Genomic DNA, 16,388 nt, shown 5'->3' on the forward strand with positions numbered 1-16,388 from the left:
TACAGAAACCGGCAAGATATATGTACCAATTTCCTTGAGAAAAAAATATGAACAAAAATTGTACTATGATGTCTGCAAATTGAGACACAGGAGTCATGACACAATTACTCCTTTTCCTAAAATATCAAATTAAATCTACAAACACCCACATTTAGAGGCTCTAATGCAGAAGCACTAGAAAAGAGGGAAGGTCAGGGGCTCTGCCCTACGATGCCTGGGATCAAACTGCCAACATGCTCTGCTCTTATTCTCTCTTGGACTCAGCTCACTGCACACCTGGAAGGCAGTTTGACCATGGTTGTTCTTGATCTCTTTGTTAGCTCCTCGGTATAACAGGATTCGGGCACAGCTTTCCTGGGAAATAGAGAGGGGAGAAGAGAGAGAGGAAGAGAGCCCAAGGAGAAATACATAAGAGACAGCTTCCACGTTCAGCAATTTCAGTGGACACAGGGGAGAATATTAGGAATTTTTAAAGATGGGGCTGACTTTGGTTCGTTTTACATTTCAGTGGAGATTAACTTTGCACTTCTTAAATGTATATTATATGTATATTATGTTAATTATATGTTTATAATATTTTTAGGAGCTTCTGTGGTGCAGTGGTTAGAGTGCAGTATTGTAAGCTACTTCTGCAGCCAGCTGCCTACAATTTGGCAGTTCAAATTCCAGCAGGCTCAAGGTTGATTCAGCCTTCCATCCTTCTGAGGTAGGTAAAATGAGGACCCAAACTGTTGGGGGCAATATGCTGATTCTGTAAACCGCTTAGAGAGGGCTGCAAAGCACTATAAAGCAGCATATAAATCTAAGTGCTATTGCTATTATATAATTACATTAATTATATCATATTACATTAATTATATTATATTATATTTCTCAGAATACTACATTTTGAAGTTTGAACTTTTGGGCCTACATTTGGTATTCTGAGAGAAATAAATGGCTGCCATGGAGAGAAGTCACCCATCACAAAATGGTTGCCATGGGGAGTGGTGCATAGCCCATCATAATAGATTCATTTTACAGAAAATAACACTTAGGAAGCTAAAGACAATGGAAGGCACTGATTTCTGGTCAGACCCTATATTTTACTTCCTAAAAATGTCTCTTAGTCCATGTGGGTATAAAGACATTCAGGAAATAAACTCAGCAGGGAGGTGGATTCTAATGCTTCACTATGAATTACTCCCCATTAAATGAAATTAAAATTTAAAATGAGGCCAGCAAAATGAGCAGCTGAGCATAAACGAAGTAGATTGAGGATTTTGCCCCTTTTGACTATGGTAAACCCAAAGATCAAATTATTCTTTCTTCTCTCTCTCTTCACTATTACATACCTACAATTCTGCAATATATGAGAATCTCTCATTATATAGATTGGGCAGAGTGGGACTTGAGCATTTGGCAGAAGATTATCTTTCATCAAGGGATGCAAGATTTTGAAAAACTCTGGGGACCACCTATGTGTGAGCTGGACAGCTATACAAAATTGTTAATTAATTAATTAATTAATTAAATAAATATGCAATTTAAACAAGCAAAATGGTGGCTTGCTACATATAAAATAGGCATGGTTTTCATCTTATACTTGTGGCTCCCATGTTAATTTGTCTATCCTTGTGAACAACTCTCCCTTGGATTACAATTCTGGGCATATCAGTATTTTTCAAAGCTAAAATCTGGAAAGGAAAGTTGCATTTGGGTGAAATGCAGTACTAATATTAATATTACTGGAATGCTTCCAAATTGGCCTGGTTGCCTTCAAGTAGCTTTCAGTATCCTCACCCTCACAAAATATAATGGAATATGGGAAATGGAGGATGGGGGAGGACAGAATCCTTTTTTTTATGTTCCTCTAAACCAGGGGAGCTAAACTCGCGTCATCACGGTGCTGTCACGTGACATATCATGACTTCTCTCCCCCCTTTGCTAAACTAGGCGTGGGCATGGCCAGTGTGTGATGCATCCAAGCTGCGGGCCATGAGTTTGACACCTCTACTCTAAACAGTGCTTCTCAACTCGGCAGTTTTAACATTGGTGGATTTCAATTCCCAGTATCCCCCAGAAGGTATGCTGGCTGAGCGATTCTGGCAGTTGAAGTCCACACAAATTAAAGTTGACAAATTGAGAAACAATGCCCTAAAACATAATTTTAAATGGTTGTTTCATGTTTAGTTAAAGGAAATTTCTCATATTAACAAATTCCAAAGTAAACCATTAATTCTACGGGAATAGATTCCTGGCTTTACTGGCATGATTTTTTAATATTCAAAAGATGTTTTGCACATTTGGAGGTATACACTTTTAAAATGAGAGCCATTTGGTGTAGTGGTTAAGGTACTGGACTAGAAACTGAAGACCGTGAGTTCTATCCTGCCTTAGACACAAAGTCAGCTGGATGACCTTAGACCAGTCAGTTCCTCTCAACCTAGGAAAGAGGCAATGGCCATTTTCTTGCCTAGAAATCTATAGGGACATGTCCAAACAATCTCTGAGAATTGGACACAACTAAACGGAAGAAAAAAATTAAAATAAATAAATGAATCTTTCTTTTCCGTTTAATGGCAGAAAATCCCAAGGAAAGCAAATTTAGATTTTGAACCTACACCCAGATAAATCTTATCATTTAGATGATGAATGGAAGATGATGGAGATTAGAAAAGGAATTCACAAGGTTTCTTCCCTCTGTCTGATAAACTAATTAATGAAAAATATTTCTGAAATATTGGACGAAAGAAGATGGTATGTTGTGAACTGCACTGCTAATGACATTAAATATCTACCATGAAAGTTACTGTATTGTTATTTTTATAACTAGGTGCTATGTGAAATACTGCCATGATACAGATGAGGATATCTTAATTATAAGAGGACATACATTATAACCACTCTTTGTAAATTATCCCTAGAATGAAAGGGTGGCTTAATTCTATACTGTCTGACATATAAAGGAATACTGAATGAAAAACTTCCAGATAAGCAGATTTATTTGGGGAAAAAGGAAGCAAATGAGAGGAGGGAGGAGGAGGAGACACAGATGTTCAAATAACAGTAATAAAGTCAATCTAATTTAGTTGGTTTCATTTTATCTACTTGAATAGATTATTGCACTTCACAATATATGAAGTTATTTACAGAAAAGATGGGCTAAGGAAATGTAAAGTTTCTTGCAAAATACTTCTGGTCATCTGACTGTACAATTCCAAAGACAATAGACTAAGTGAACCCACACACATTTATGGGGCTTTGAGGACTATGACACCTAGCCTTCTACATGAGATAGAGGGTAGGCTGGGTCTATAGTAAAATAAGCTATCTATCTGGTGCAGGTGGTCCAGATAGCCTTTCAAATTTTACACAGAAAAATGGTTTCAACTTCACAGTAGTTTTCGTCTTCTGCGAGACAAAAATTGTCTCAGGCATTTGGACAACTATTTGAAATGTTATAGGCCAGGGTTACCTGCTTAAGCAGAGGGTTGGATTACAAGACATCCAAGGTTCCTTGCAACTCTGTTATTCTGGTATTCTGTTTATTTGGAGTGGGATATAGGAAATTGTTCTAGCAGGTAGAATATATGTGATTATTCCTCATTGTGCAACTTACTGTTATTTGCCATTCACAGTCAGATTTTTGCAAATTGGTGACAAAACATATATATTTTAAACCAATTAAAATATTAAATCTGTTAATTAGTTTAGATATACGGGGGAATTAAATTGGGAAAGTGAAGTGCAAATATACACCTAGAATAATGATCAATGCGGGTATCAGCTCAGTAGAAAAACTGGGAAATCAATTCAATGTGAAGGCTAGAAGTATTTGTATCAAGAATAGAATCTTGCAAGTTTACTTCTATTTTTCCTTCCCTATTTCTTATACCCACTGCATTAGGAAGACATTGAGATTGGAGACACTGACATTAGGGAGATCTGCTTGCCAATATTATCTCCAGAACATTGCTTCAGCCCCTTTTGCCTGGATAATGGTTCCAACATATCACTGTCAAGATCATCATCCTTACTCTCTACAACAGGAGTCCTCAGCAGGAGTCCAGACTTCCAGATGCTTTAAATTAATTTATTGATTAACGCTGGAGTGTAAAAATTAATCATTCTTACCTTGTTGTAGAGTGCACAGATGTGCAATGCTGTATTCCCGGATGCGTTCTGTGCACCTGGCTCAGCACCGTAAAAGAGCAGGTGTTCCAAATGCTGGGAGTTTCCATGTTGGCAGGCCTGGTACGTGGAGAAGCAGAGGTCAGGAATGTAAGGAGGGGCTAGATGGTCAGATAGACAGGTACAAGTCACAGCCATCCCCCTCAATCTTTAGATTTCAAGCTAGCCCTAGCAGGAAACACATTCAGGGCATAAAATGGGTTGCTAGCTCTCTTGCCCACACAATTGAGTTACCACACATGGAAATTTGGGATGGCTGGATTTTGACTGGTATGAAAGACCTCACCTGGTGTATTTCTTGCCAGCCATTCTCATCAGTGGTGCCAATGTAGGCTCGATTGTACAGCAGAAGTTCACAGCAGTGGGGGTCACCTCCAACCATAGCTGTATGGTAGAGTGGGGTCAGCCCACGGCGGTCCTTATAATTGGGGGAACCACCCAAGTCCAGGAGTGCCTGTGTAAGCCAAAGAGAAAAATATAGCTGAGCAATGGCAGCATCAGTCCAATGTTAACTTCCCAGGTGAAGTCAAACTTGCTCTATGGCAATTTTGGGAGGCATCAAGTAGCATTAGTGGTAACACATTGATCAGACCATGTTTTTCTTACTTTTATTTTTAAGTCAGTGTTATTTCAAGTCACAGTGCCTCCAGAAATTGTGGGTGCTTCAACATTAAGATTGAACAATAGTTCGTTTGAAAAGGTATAAGATTTCCTGTTTCAGCAGAGGGGTAAACTAGAAGACTTGCAACATCTCTTCCAACCCTTGTTATTCTATTTACTCTTTCTCTTTTGTCAAAGCATACGTGCATGAAATCAAAAGTTTGCTTCCAAGGGTGTCTCAGCCATAGGCTTCTCTGTCATTTCTCCAAAACTGCAATAAATAGCTCCCTCTTCTCCAAGTATATTAAACCCAGGGCCTCTTACATTTATAATTGCATTATTAGTCTATAGCATGCCAATTTGGGTCTTTATGTGCTTCTTTCGCCCTTGCCGTATATAGATAACAGATCTCTCTCTCTCTTTCCCTCTCTCTATCTGTCTAATAAAATGTGCATTATTAGTCGACTATGCTAATAGGCAGAAAATTAAAAAGGCTGTTTTGGATCTCTATGTGCTCCTTTCACCCTTGCCCTAATCTTCAAGCACAAGTTAGCATCTGACTTTACCATGAGGGCCGAATAGTGGTGAGAACAGACAGCTCTGTGAAGTGCTGTGGCTCCATCTCTTGCCCTGAAATCTATGTGGGCACCGCCAAGGCACAGTAGCCGGATCACATCAATGGTCCCATCTAATTGGGCAGCCAAGGTCAAAGGTGTTTCTGCAGAGAAAACCTTGCATTATTACTGTGGAGAGGGATGTGTAGTTGGCATTCAAAGTCATTCTTCCCCCGCTGTCTTTGTGTCTTGCAGATGGCACTTACCACCGGTATCAGAATCATGATAGTTTGGATCGAGCCCTTTGTCCAAGAGCCGTGCCACTTTTTCAGCTGCTCCATGTTGCACATATTCCAGGAACTTCTTCAAACCCGTCTGGGGAAAGATTTGTCAGGGATAACCAATGAGGATTGGGAAAGAAATGGGATGGAAAAATGCATTGTAGGTTTAAAAGAGGAATAAAGCTGAGGTGGACCAAAAGCTGAAGCCATTCATAACTTCTTGAGACTGGATGAATTTGATGAACAACTGGTCCCCAACAATCCTCTCATCCATGTTAGAGCAAAAAACTACAAGCTTTTACTGCTTACACTAATTATGTATTTGTTTGCCTCCAAAATTTACTGAAAAGCTTACTAAAACTTGCCTTAAAATTACTAAAGGTTGAGGGGTCCTTGGTGCTCTGAGCTTTCTTGTTTTCTTGCAGATGTTTCATTAACCTATAACATCATCAGTGCTATTTGCTGTCAGTTTATATTCTGGTGTCTTGACTGTGTGGATGTGGTGGACTTAGGGATTCTTTGATTGGTCTGTTTACCAATGGCTCTTTGGCAGTTTCTTGATTGGGGTATTGATTACTTGATTGTTGGTTTTGGAGAAGTGGAGAGGTGCTGGAGTCTTTTTGTTCTCTTTTGGGCTGGTTGATTATCTCTTTTGCATAATCTATAGATGTTATTAATGTCTATATATGTCTATTGATCCCCTGGCATTTTTGGACTTGGTCTGGTCTAGGATTGTCACATTTTCCCAATTGACACTACGGTTAAATTTAAAGGTTTAACTCCTTTATTTTGGAATTCGTTAAAAAAAATAATAGAACATTTCAGAGCCAAAAACAGGCAATCTGCTGCAAAATTCTGACAATATTTTGGGGATGTTTGAAGACAGTGCAGGGAGCTATAGGTTGTCTACCCCTTACTAAAGAGAAACTTCTGTTAGTTGGTATTCGTCATTGTATTGTCTTATTAATTCAGGCATGAGGTGACCAAACAATCAGCCTGATTTTTTATTCTTATTAGTCTGTTAGGAGGCTAGTACCTCTTAAAAGGAGTAGGGAAGATTAAATAAAAGGTAATTATTTGCATAATATACATCTAAAAGCACAGACCAACTTTGCATAGTGGATGATAATTCAAAACATTGGGATTTTTGCAGCTAATTTAGATTCTCTCCAGAGACGGAATTTTATATTCTTTCCATAGAACTTTAGAAAACTTTCCTCTCTTTTCTCACCTTTGTGTGGAGTTTTGCTAGCTGCTTCTCATCAAGGTTGGTTTGCTTGTATACTCGTGTCTTGTAGCGGAACTGCAAAGAAGGTAACAATGGGGAGAGAGAATGGGGAGGTGGGGCATTGACTGCAGCTATACATTGAATGAATACATTTGCAGCCTCAGGTAAAACATGAACCTAAATACGTAAATAAATGTAAATAAAGTGATGGTTTCTTTCTCCCACACGGATGCTACTCATTCATGGCTTGTTTGAAGGTTAGTATCTAATTCAACTGAATGGCACAATTCCGCAAATTTAAAACAAATGATGGATTCCTTCTCTGACACCTTTCGGCATCAGTTTTTCACAAGACAGCAGATGTAAAGACCTTGATGGATTGCTTACAGATGTGTAATCACAGTTATTGCCTAAACATTTCCAGAATCCCTGTAAGCATCTGTTTGACTTGGGCAGTTGCCACTTTTCTTCCCTGCCCTGATGCTCTCCCTTCATACATTAATTTTCTTGGAATGAAACTCTTAATGGGCATCAAACAATCAGGTCCAATTTTTAATTTTCAATGATGGCCAATAACTAGTACTGCCCTGAGGCAGAAAATCAAAAGCACAGTTGGATCCAGCAGGTTTGGGCTATTGGCTACAGATCCCTCCAGTTTTGAGAACATGAAACGGTACAGAGACACTTCATTCATACCATCACCTAAATCTAAAGCCATTCCTGGTTCTTTTAGTTCAGTGCACAATTTGTAGGCTGCATATGACCTCCAGTACATTTTTTGCAGCCTTCTAAGATACCTCCACCACATCAATCCCAAAACAAAAATTTGGCCTACTTTTGGGAATGGCAGGAGCGCGGGGGGTGGGGGGAGGGATTGAATATTTTTAAAATTAGTGCCTTAAGCTTTTTCAATCCATTCCGTTCCTTTAACTATCACTGATATCCTCCTGTCCTGTCCAATAAATTATTTTTTCAGGTATGGGATTTACGCACCAGAAAAAGGCATCTGCAGAGAAGGTCAAGAGTCGGCAAATGACAAAAGGAACATTGTACTAATCTGATGCAAGTTACACTGCACACCTGTCACTTAGCTAAAACTTAGACTAAATTAATGACTGCATACTGCTGCTAAATGAATGCTGCAGGATGTAATGTGTGAGAAATACTGAATTCAGAACACTGCACGGGCTTTTAGCATTTATGCACACATTTCCGTGAGTGCCTATGGATAGAAAAAAAGAATGTCCAGTTCCACCTCCTCCAAACATTACAGCTTTAATTTCCATAAATCCGAAAGAAATGCATCATCTTTGAATATTCATATGATTCAGTACCTCCCACTCTTCAAGAAATGACTCAAGACAAATCTATATTTCCAGACCTTAGCTAATGTATCATTTTCTCTCTGTTGTCTTACCTTGTCCTTCCCACTCTCCTGCACTCATGCATCTGATTAATCATACTGCAAGTTTACAGGCAAGGCTTCCTTACTGTTAATCTGATTATAACCAGCCCTTCTATCTCATTGAAAGTTTTAATAGGACTTAAGCATGACTAACTTCTAGATCCAAACTGTTATATGTTGTATTTGACTGTAGCTTAATAGAAGGCAGTTACAGTTCTGGAAAGAAGCACATCCAACTTTCACCATTCCCCTATATTCCATAATTTTTCAAAACCCTTCCACACTGTAGGATCAGTTTCTTTGTGGACTCAAGGTTTGTTAGGAAAATGGATACATAATCTTGGATTTCCAGCAAAAGTTAGATATATTTGATGCATTCTTCTTTAATCTTGAGAAAACTCTATTCCTATTATGGATGTAAAGGAAATAGATAAATGCTTAACAGCATTGTGTTTTAGTTACTGTAATTTATAAAAAAAACAGTGGCTGATATTTGGTTGTGAAGCAACTGGCAGACAAGAGAAAATTTGCACATAGTTGAGGTAGTCCTCAACTTACAGCAGTTCATTTTGTGACTATTTGAAGACACAACAACACTGGAAAAAGTGACTTGTGACAGTTTTTCACACATATGACTATTGCAGCATCCCTGCAGTCATGTGATCAAAATTTGGCCGTTTGGCAGTTGACTCATATTTATTATGGTTGCAGTGTCCCAGGGCCATGTCATCCCCTTTTGCAACCTTTTGCCAAGCAAAGTCAATGGGGAAGCCAGATTCACCAGATCAACCATGTTACTAACTTAACAACTGCAGTGATTCACCTAACAATTGTTATCAAGGAAGGTTATAAAATGGGCCAAAATTCACTTAACTGTCTTGCTTAACAACAAAAAATTTGGGCTCAGTTGTGGTTGTAAACCAAGGACTACCTATACAATGAAATATTTTTTTAAAACTGCAGAGCCTCATGAAGGCTTAGCAAACATATTAAAATATAAAATCAGTATGAAGTCTTTCCTTTCTTGAAATGTTATTTAGTGATTACCATGGTGGAACGAGAAGGAAATCAGCCTCATCCTGAGAATCCATGCCTCAGTAAGTCAAGCCAGATGGTTATACCATGTTTCCCTAAAAAATAAGACCTGGTCTTATATTTCTTCTGCCATCAAAAAAGGCACCAGGACATATTTTCTTGTGTGTGTGTGTGTGTGTGTGTGTGTTCCACTGACTCACCTTGCAGTGGCGGCACTGACAGCCCTGCCCAGCAGAAGCCTACTTCTGTCCCACTTCTTCTGCGGCCTGCTTGTGATCCGGAGCTCCGTTACTGGCTTCAGAGGCCTTTTCTGAAGGCCTCTGATGGCGAAATGAGGCCGTGGACTGCCACAACATCAATCCTGAGCCCGTTTCTCAGCTGCAGAAACCTTTCCTGAAGGCCTCTGACAACAAAACGGAAGCCGGGGGTGATGCACGCAAGCGGCCACAGAAGTGGACCAGCCAGGCAAGGCAGGTATCAGGGTGTGCGAGACCTGGTAAGTAGGGCAGCTCCACCTCCCCATCTTCACCCTAGCCTTTTTTTTTACTCATGTACCTCACCCCCACCCCCTGCGCACCGGAGTGGGTGGGGTCTTAATTAGGGCTTATTGGGGGGGGGTAGGGCTTACATTGGATGCACATGTTAAAAATCAAGTTAGGACTTTATTTTGGGGTAGGTTGTATTTTTGGAGAAACATGTTAGATATAGATAGTTCTTGTTTAGTAAGTAAAGTTGGAACTAGCAACTCAGTCATTAAGTGAAGTGATTCCTAAATGAAATATCACTCTTTTACAATCTTGTTTCAGCTTTCCTTTGTAACAGACTTGTGAAGGTTGTAAATGTGAGGATTTTTTCATCAGCATCGTACCTGGAAATGGTTGTTAAACAAGGCATTCACTAAATGAAGTCTCCTTGTACTTACATCTATAGGGAAAGAATGGATAACCTAGAGCCAAAGTGCAAATTTGTGGCTTCTGCAAATCATATCAAATTTCAGCAATTACTTTTCTCATCAAGTTTCAGTAAAAATGGAAAAAGTGGAGTACAGTCCTTTATTTAGAATTTATAGATCAACTCTTCCCAAATATCCCTTCTCCCCAAAACACACACACACACACACACACACACACACACACACACACACACACACACACACGCCCCAGGAAATACAAGTCCTTTCCATTTTGATGATAGCAATCTATTGTTGCCTCAACTATTAATCACAATTTATTTTATTGACATAATGGCCATGGCTACTAAAAAAAAAATTCCCCCAGGCTTGAAAGTTCTCAGTCTGTGGTTCTGGCCAGTTTATCACTCTCCCCAAGACTTGAAAGCATTGGTGAGTAAGGAAACCCCTGATGAAGAGAAAGAAATGAGTAGGACCTCCAGGATAGGCCCTCCATGAAAGAAAAATATGAGTTAGATGGCTGGAAGAGGTTGCTGCTGTGCTCCATTTAAAAGTATAATACAATAATTCCCTTACATTAAGATAGACTTGGTATGATTTTATGATTTGTTATAAAATAAAGTAACTAAATTACAGTTATCTCACTTAAGTATGAATTAGTAAAATTATAGTCAAATGATTGTTTAATAATGATATTAGGATATATAATTGTTGATCGATAATATGAGTTATTATGTAACATAATTATTATGATGACTATGAAATGGATGCACAAAAAGGAGTGGTAAACCAACCGATACACTGTCTGTAAATATATGAAGAATGACGATGTTTTTTATGTTATGTTTTATGTTTTATGTGTTTTTGTTTGTCGTTAAAATCAATAAAAACTTTTATTAAAAAAAATAATAATAATTCCCTTACATAAAAGTAAGCTGAACCAACTACCCATTATCTTGGAGATGCATAGACAACTGGAGCACTGGGACACAGAGACTTGTCCTACATTGACTTCATAGCCACATTGGTTCAGTTCACTACAAACGAAATACTTGGTTCTTTAAAATCAACTTGGCTGGCCAGCACAGTACTTTTATATTATGTGCAATTATTGACTAGCTGTTATCAACCAGCAAGGTGAAAAAGAGGAAATGGTAGCTTCGCTCCTAATAGTAGTAGGAATAATAGGAAACAAAGGTGAGTCAAGTGACAGAAGCCTTGAGAGGAAGGAAACCAGAGCCAAAAATATCATCTTGCCTAGGAACCATTTAGATTAGAAATGTTTCTCAAGTTAGTGATGATGTAAGCAGCCTTTCCTTGTCTGGGGTTTTGCAGGTATTGGATAGATTTACTACTATCCACTTACATACTGCTATTTGTTGTTGTTTTTTAAATAAACTACCAGTGTTCTCCCATAATATTCATCCCTCTCTGACCCAAGAGTGCGGTCAGATAAGCAGCAACCTTACCTCAAGATAGGGTACCCCCTTTTCAAAACTCTGTGGGTACTCGCGCAAGAGTCGCTCTTCATCTAGGAATTTCGCATCCCGGCCATTGGTGGCTGGCTGGAAGAGTCCATAATTTAGAACATCCTTGAGGCTCTCGTTGAGGGTGCAGAGAATTTGTTGTTTTGCCACCCAAATGGCTGCATCAGGGTTGAAACGAAGGCATTTCTAAAGCAGAAACAGGCCATGCAAGAGAAGGGTGTGGATAGAAAGCAAAACAATTCCATCAAATTGGCCCCAAATAATAGCATGATTCCGCCCCAAAGGAGCACTGTGTGTTCTATAATAATGCTTTTTAGCCTTGCATATAAGACTGTTTCTCCCCACCCTTCTGTGATAGCAAACCTTGGTTAATCTGAAATAGCTAAGCTGGGTCAGTCTAGTTAGTAGGGCCATGGAGAGCTTTGGGTATGATTTCAAAAAGGCATTTTAGAGCATGCGGGAGCATAAAAATAGAACCCATCTGCTGCACACAATCCAGGGAAAAGGCCCAGCTGCTTAAAACAGCTTGTGTTCCTGAACACTTTGAAGCACCTTTCTGAAATTCAGCCTAAAGCACAAACAGCCCTACTGGCTTGTACTTAGATGGGAGACCTCTAGGCAATATCAAGATTAAAAGCTAGACTCTTGGAAGAAGGTGGTGGCAAAACACTTCTATATTCTTGCCAAGAAAGCTATGGATGAGTTCATGAAACTACTAGGAATCCATCTCAACCTGGAGAAAACTAACTTTAATATTAGACAGAGTTTGAGCAGGCCACACAGTCTCACTGATACAAGGATTTCTGGGTTCAATTAAGCATTTTTAATGAGAAGGGCACCAAGCATGGGAGAACTTAATCTTGGCAAGCTTCTGTCCATAGCCAGAAATATTACAATAAGGAGTCTGGGAATACTATATTGTGAAATAAAATCAATCTATGTGAGCAGTGGCTTAAAAGTAGTTTACATTTATACTTATTTAGGTGCATTAAGTAAGTTTTAATACAATATGATTTTAATAGTAGTACTCTTCAGTGTACTGCCTTTGCATTCAATCTTTGGTTTGGCCATTTTGCAGAATCTAAACTTTTCCTCATATGTCAATAAATGAAACGGAGGAATTTGCATTCTTAATTGAAACTCATTGTTCAAGAAAAGCAGTTGCTGCTTTTCCCAGGGAGCCCAACTCTTACAGACCTTCTAAAACAATGACCTAGGGCAGCTCTAGCCACCATTTAAAATATATATATAGCCTTTAACACTGAATGAGCAGTAGCGTAGAGGTGATGCTATTGAAAGTGCCAGCATTCGTTCAGAAAAATTGCAATCAAGAGTGAGATATCTATACTAAGTTTCCATTAGATTATCCATTTTGATGGAAGTTTTAGCCCAACATATAAGGAAAGGCTGCTGCAATTAGATGAAAATAGTGGGTGTGTCTTTAAATAGTTATTTGTTTTAATGTTGCTTATATCAAAACATGAGCAATTCCAGAGCCTTTCCATTCATTTTGGGCCCCAGGATTCTGCTCATATTTTCCCATAATTTCCTCTCGCAGATCTAATGTATCAACTTCTCTGCATTACTGTTTCCTATGTGATCCATCATTTGTTTATTGCCCATAGATGTGAAAATGTGACAGTAGCAGGATGCTATCTATGTAAGGGAAACTATGTTAGATCTATTTATCCCATCAGAACTAGCAAGACAGGCATGTTGCAGGTCCCATTTACAAAAGAGTGTCATCTAATGGGACCCACAGGGGAAAACTTCTCTAAAGGGATATCTAACCTGTGCAACAAATCTTTGCCCTGGACTTTGGATTGGCCTGACTCACCTTTAACAAGACCCTGAAGATATGGCTCTGCTGCTATGCCTGAAGGGCCAGCAATGGTGGGGAAAGAATTGATGTAGGATGCATTCTGTCACTGATCGTGATTTTGCTTTTTAAAATGGATTGTGAACTGTTTTTATATGTTTGCATGTGGCTAGTCCTTGGTTAACAATGATAATGACCTTTCACTATTGTTGTATGTACACTGACAGCTTATGCACCAGAAACAAATTCCTTGTGTGTCTAATCATATTTGGCCAATAAAGAATTCTATTTCTAATTGGGGTCAGAATTTCCATTGCTAAGTGATGCAGTCATAGGGGCGCAACGTCTTAGTTGCTGTCATTAAGCAAGGACCATGAGTCCTTAAACAAGTCCCAGACTACTTGCAACAGGCGAGCAGACAGTTAAAGTGCACTATAAGGTACAGCATGTGCTGTGATTGGAGGCGATTGCTACAAAGCAGGTGTGCAGCGTTTGAAAAGCCTTTCCCCCCCTGCTTTTTCAAGCTCATCTGTGCAGTGCAAGGCAGCTGAGGTTGAAAAAGCAGGAAACAAAAGATAGGTAAGAGCCCAGGAGGGCAGGTGGGCCAAACAGCAGCAAACACAGAACCGGTTCGGTGTCTGCTGCTCTTCAGCACTACCAGTTCTATAGAAACGGGCAGAATCTGTAGCATCCCACCCCTGATGGGAACCCATAAAAATTGAATGAATAAACAAACGAACAAATGAATGAATAAAGCAGAGAAGTCTGAAGAATCCAGTCTTTCTGACAAATGATGGAAGCATTAGTGGGCCATCATCACAAGGTCCACACCTTTTGTATATACACACACAGTGTCTTGCAGCTCAACCATGGTGATACAATGCTGCTTCCATCACTTATCCCGTTTCTCCACCCACCCCTTCCTCCCTTTCTGTGAATGCTTTCTGATCTAATTGTGGCAGGAAAAAATAAGGGAAATCTTATGCTGTGAATGAATCCCTTACTTCAGGTACAGAAAATTAACTGCTCTTTTGCAGTCCTAACACCATCTTCCTCAAAATGGCACTTTCCTTATGTTTAGATGACAAATCTTCTTACTCTCAGCAAAGATCTGCCTGTGGATGATTGATCTTTTGATGGTTTTGTACATCCAGAAGGTGCCTGATTTGGAAAACCTGGTATGCATTATGAATTATAGGATTTTGGCAAAAATGTATACTTGAACAAAACAGGACTGGACATTCCTGTCTTTTGCTCCCTATGCATTTAATCCTTTCTGTAGATTTCTTAATACACCATAATATCAAGATGGGGTTTCTCCTTCCAACTTTCCTTGCAAATTACACCTCCTTCTTTCAGTGCTCAGACATCCAGGGTCAGAACTGGGGAGCAGGGACAATCAGCAAGACACATGCTGGCAACTTTATCCTTGTTTCCATGGCCACGACAATTTGTGATCTCTAGCAACGGTTTCCATGGTTGCCCCATGAATAGAAGTGGGGCCCAAATTGAACATTGGCAGGGTATGGGTTTAAAGAGACATTTAAAATTTCTGGATGGATAGAGAGAATATAACTAGTGGGTCTGTCTTCTCCAAAGTGATACTGAACAACATACTTGGCATTTCTTTGTGGCTACAACCTGGTGGATATGTTTATATTTTACAAACACACATACTGCTATATATTAGAGCGGGCAGGCATCCTGTATATACCCTCTATGAAGTCTATTTAGTATACAGCATTAAAGATCAGAGAAATTAATTGGGTTAAATGAAAGAGAACATAGGTTATTTTACACAGCTATTAATAAATTATAGAACAGAAGCCACAAATCTTCCACTTGTACAATGGTTGATAGACTCTGTACTCTCTGAAACCAACCTGTATGTTCTTAGTTTCAATGCTGAGGAAAATAACAATCTTTAATTATTAAGTTTATATGATATGTTTGGTAAATAGCAGTGGTATATAACTTTCTCCCCTGGTTTCATGTGATATCTACTAGACCCTCTTCGATGTTGGGCCTTCAACTATGGTGGCTAGCAGTAGCTGTGAATGACTGGGGATGATGTAACTTCTCCAAACATTTTAAAGTGGCATTGCAGGAAATAAAAATAGCAGCTCTTAAAACTCAATTGTGTTTATGAAGAAAAGCTAATGTGCTAAGGTCTGCTGGATAATTAGCGTCCCGATAGTTGTCCACGATCTCTATCCAAAATACTGTACCTGTCCAACCATGTGTTTCTTGTGCTTTATTTTCCAAAAGAGAAGTCCAGGTAATACTCCTTGGGTTATACTTGCAAAAATAATCCCCCAATTTCAAATAGAAGAGGAAATTTACTATATTTACCCTACAGAAAAGTGTCAATATGTGCTTAGGCAGTTCTTATCTCTCATAATCTTAGTTTTGGCATTATACCTTTTGGGATTGAGTCTTGATTTAGATTCAAGACCCAATGCATATGGATCTTTACACTGAGATTGAGAACATAGAGAAGTTAGAATTGGTAGTAAATTTGGCTGAAAGAGAAGTCATACTGAGAAAAAGGACTGCAATATAACAGAAACTGATTTAAGGTTCTCTAAAGGTTGTGGGATAAACTCATTACAATAAATTCCTTATGAAAATAACAGGCTCTTATAAAGTCTTTTCCACCCTAACTCCTAATTCTGAATATACTAAATTATAATTTCTGGAATTCAAATCAAACATATGCAGAGAGTTGCACATTTTGAAAAAAAACCTAGTGTATAATTATATTTTTAAATTCTTAATAAAAAAATCATACTATGCTTGAAAAGGAGGAAATGATAATCAGGATCTAATTGTCTCCTCCTATTATATTTGTTTCCCACATGACTCTGACTCTAACCCTAATTTCACTCAGCTGGCT

At 38.9% G+C, this 16,388-nt stretch overlaps 1 protein-coding gene across 1 annotated transcript in view; it reads right to left on the minus strand.

Annotated features, from left to right (window-relative positions):
* Window positions 1-16,388, minus strand: part of SHANK1 (SH3 and multiple ankyrin repeat domains 1) — a 94,778-nt gene that overhangs the window by 54,123 nt on the left and 24,267 nt on the right. Inside the window, 7 exon segments of the mRNA XM_087948156.1 lie at window positions 277-354; window positions 4,117-4,233; window positions 4,460-4,627; window positions 5,340-5,491; window positions 5,594-5,702; window positions 6,840-6,911; window positions 11,656-11,859. Coding sequence (XP_087804282.1) covers window positions 277-354; window positions 4,117-4,233; window positions 4,460-4,627; window positions 5,340-5,491; window positions 5,594-5,702; window positions 6,840-6,911; window positions 11,656-11,859 — 900 coding nt within the window.

This window comes from Notechis scutatus, chromosome Z (genome assembly GCF_049901735.1).
Source record: "Notechis scutatus isolate UNSWTSFEM ecotype Mainland chromosome Z, rNotScu1.2, whole genome shotgun sequence".
Classification (NCBI taxonomy): Eukaryota; Metazoa; Chordata; class Lepidosauria; order Squamata; family Elapidae; genus Notechis; species Notechis scutatus.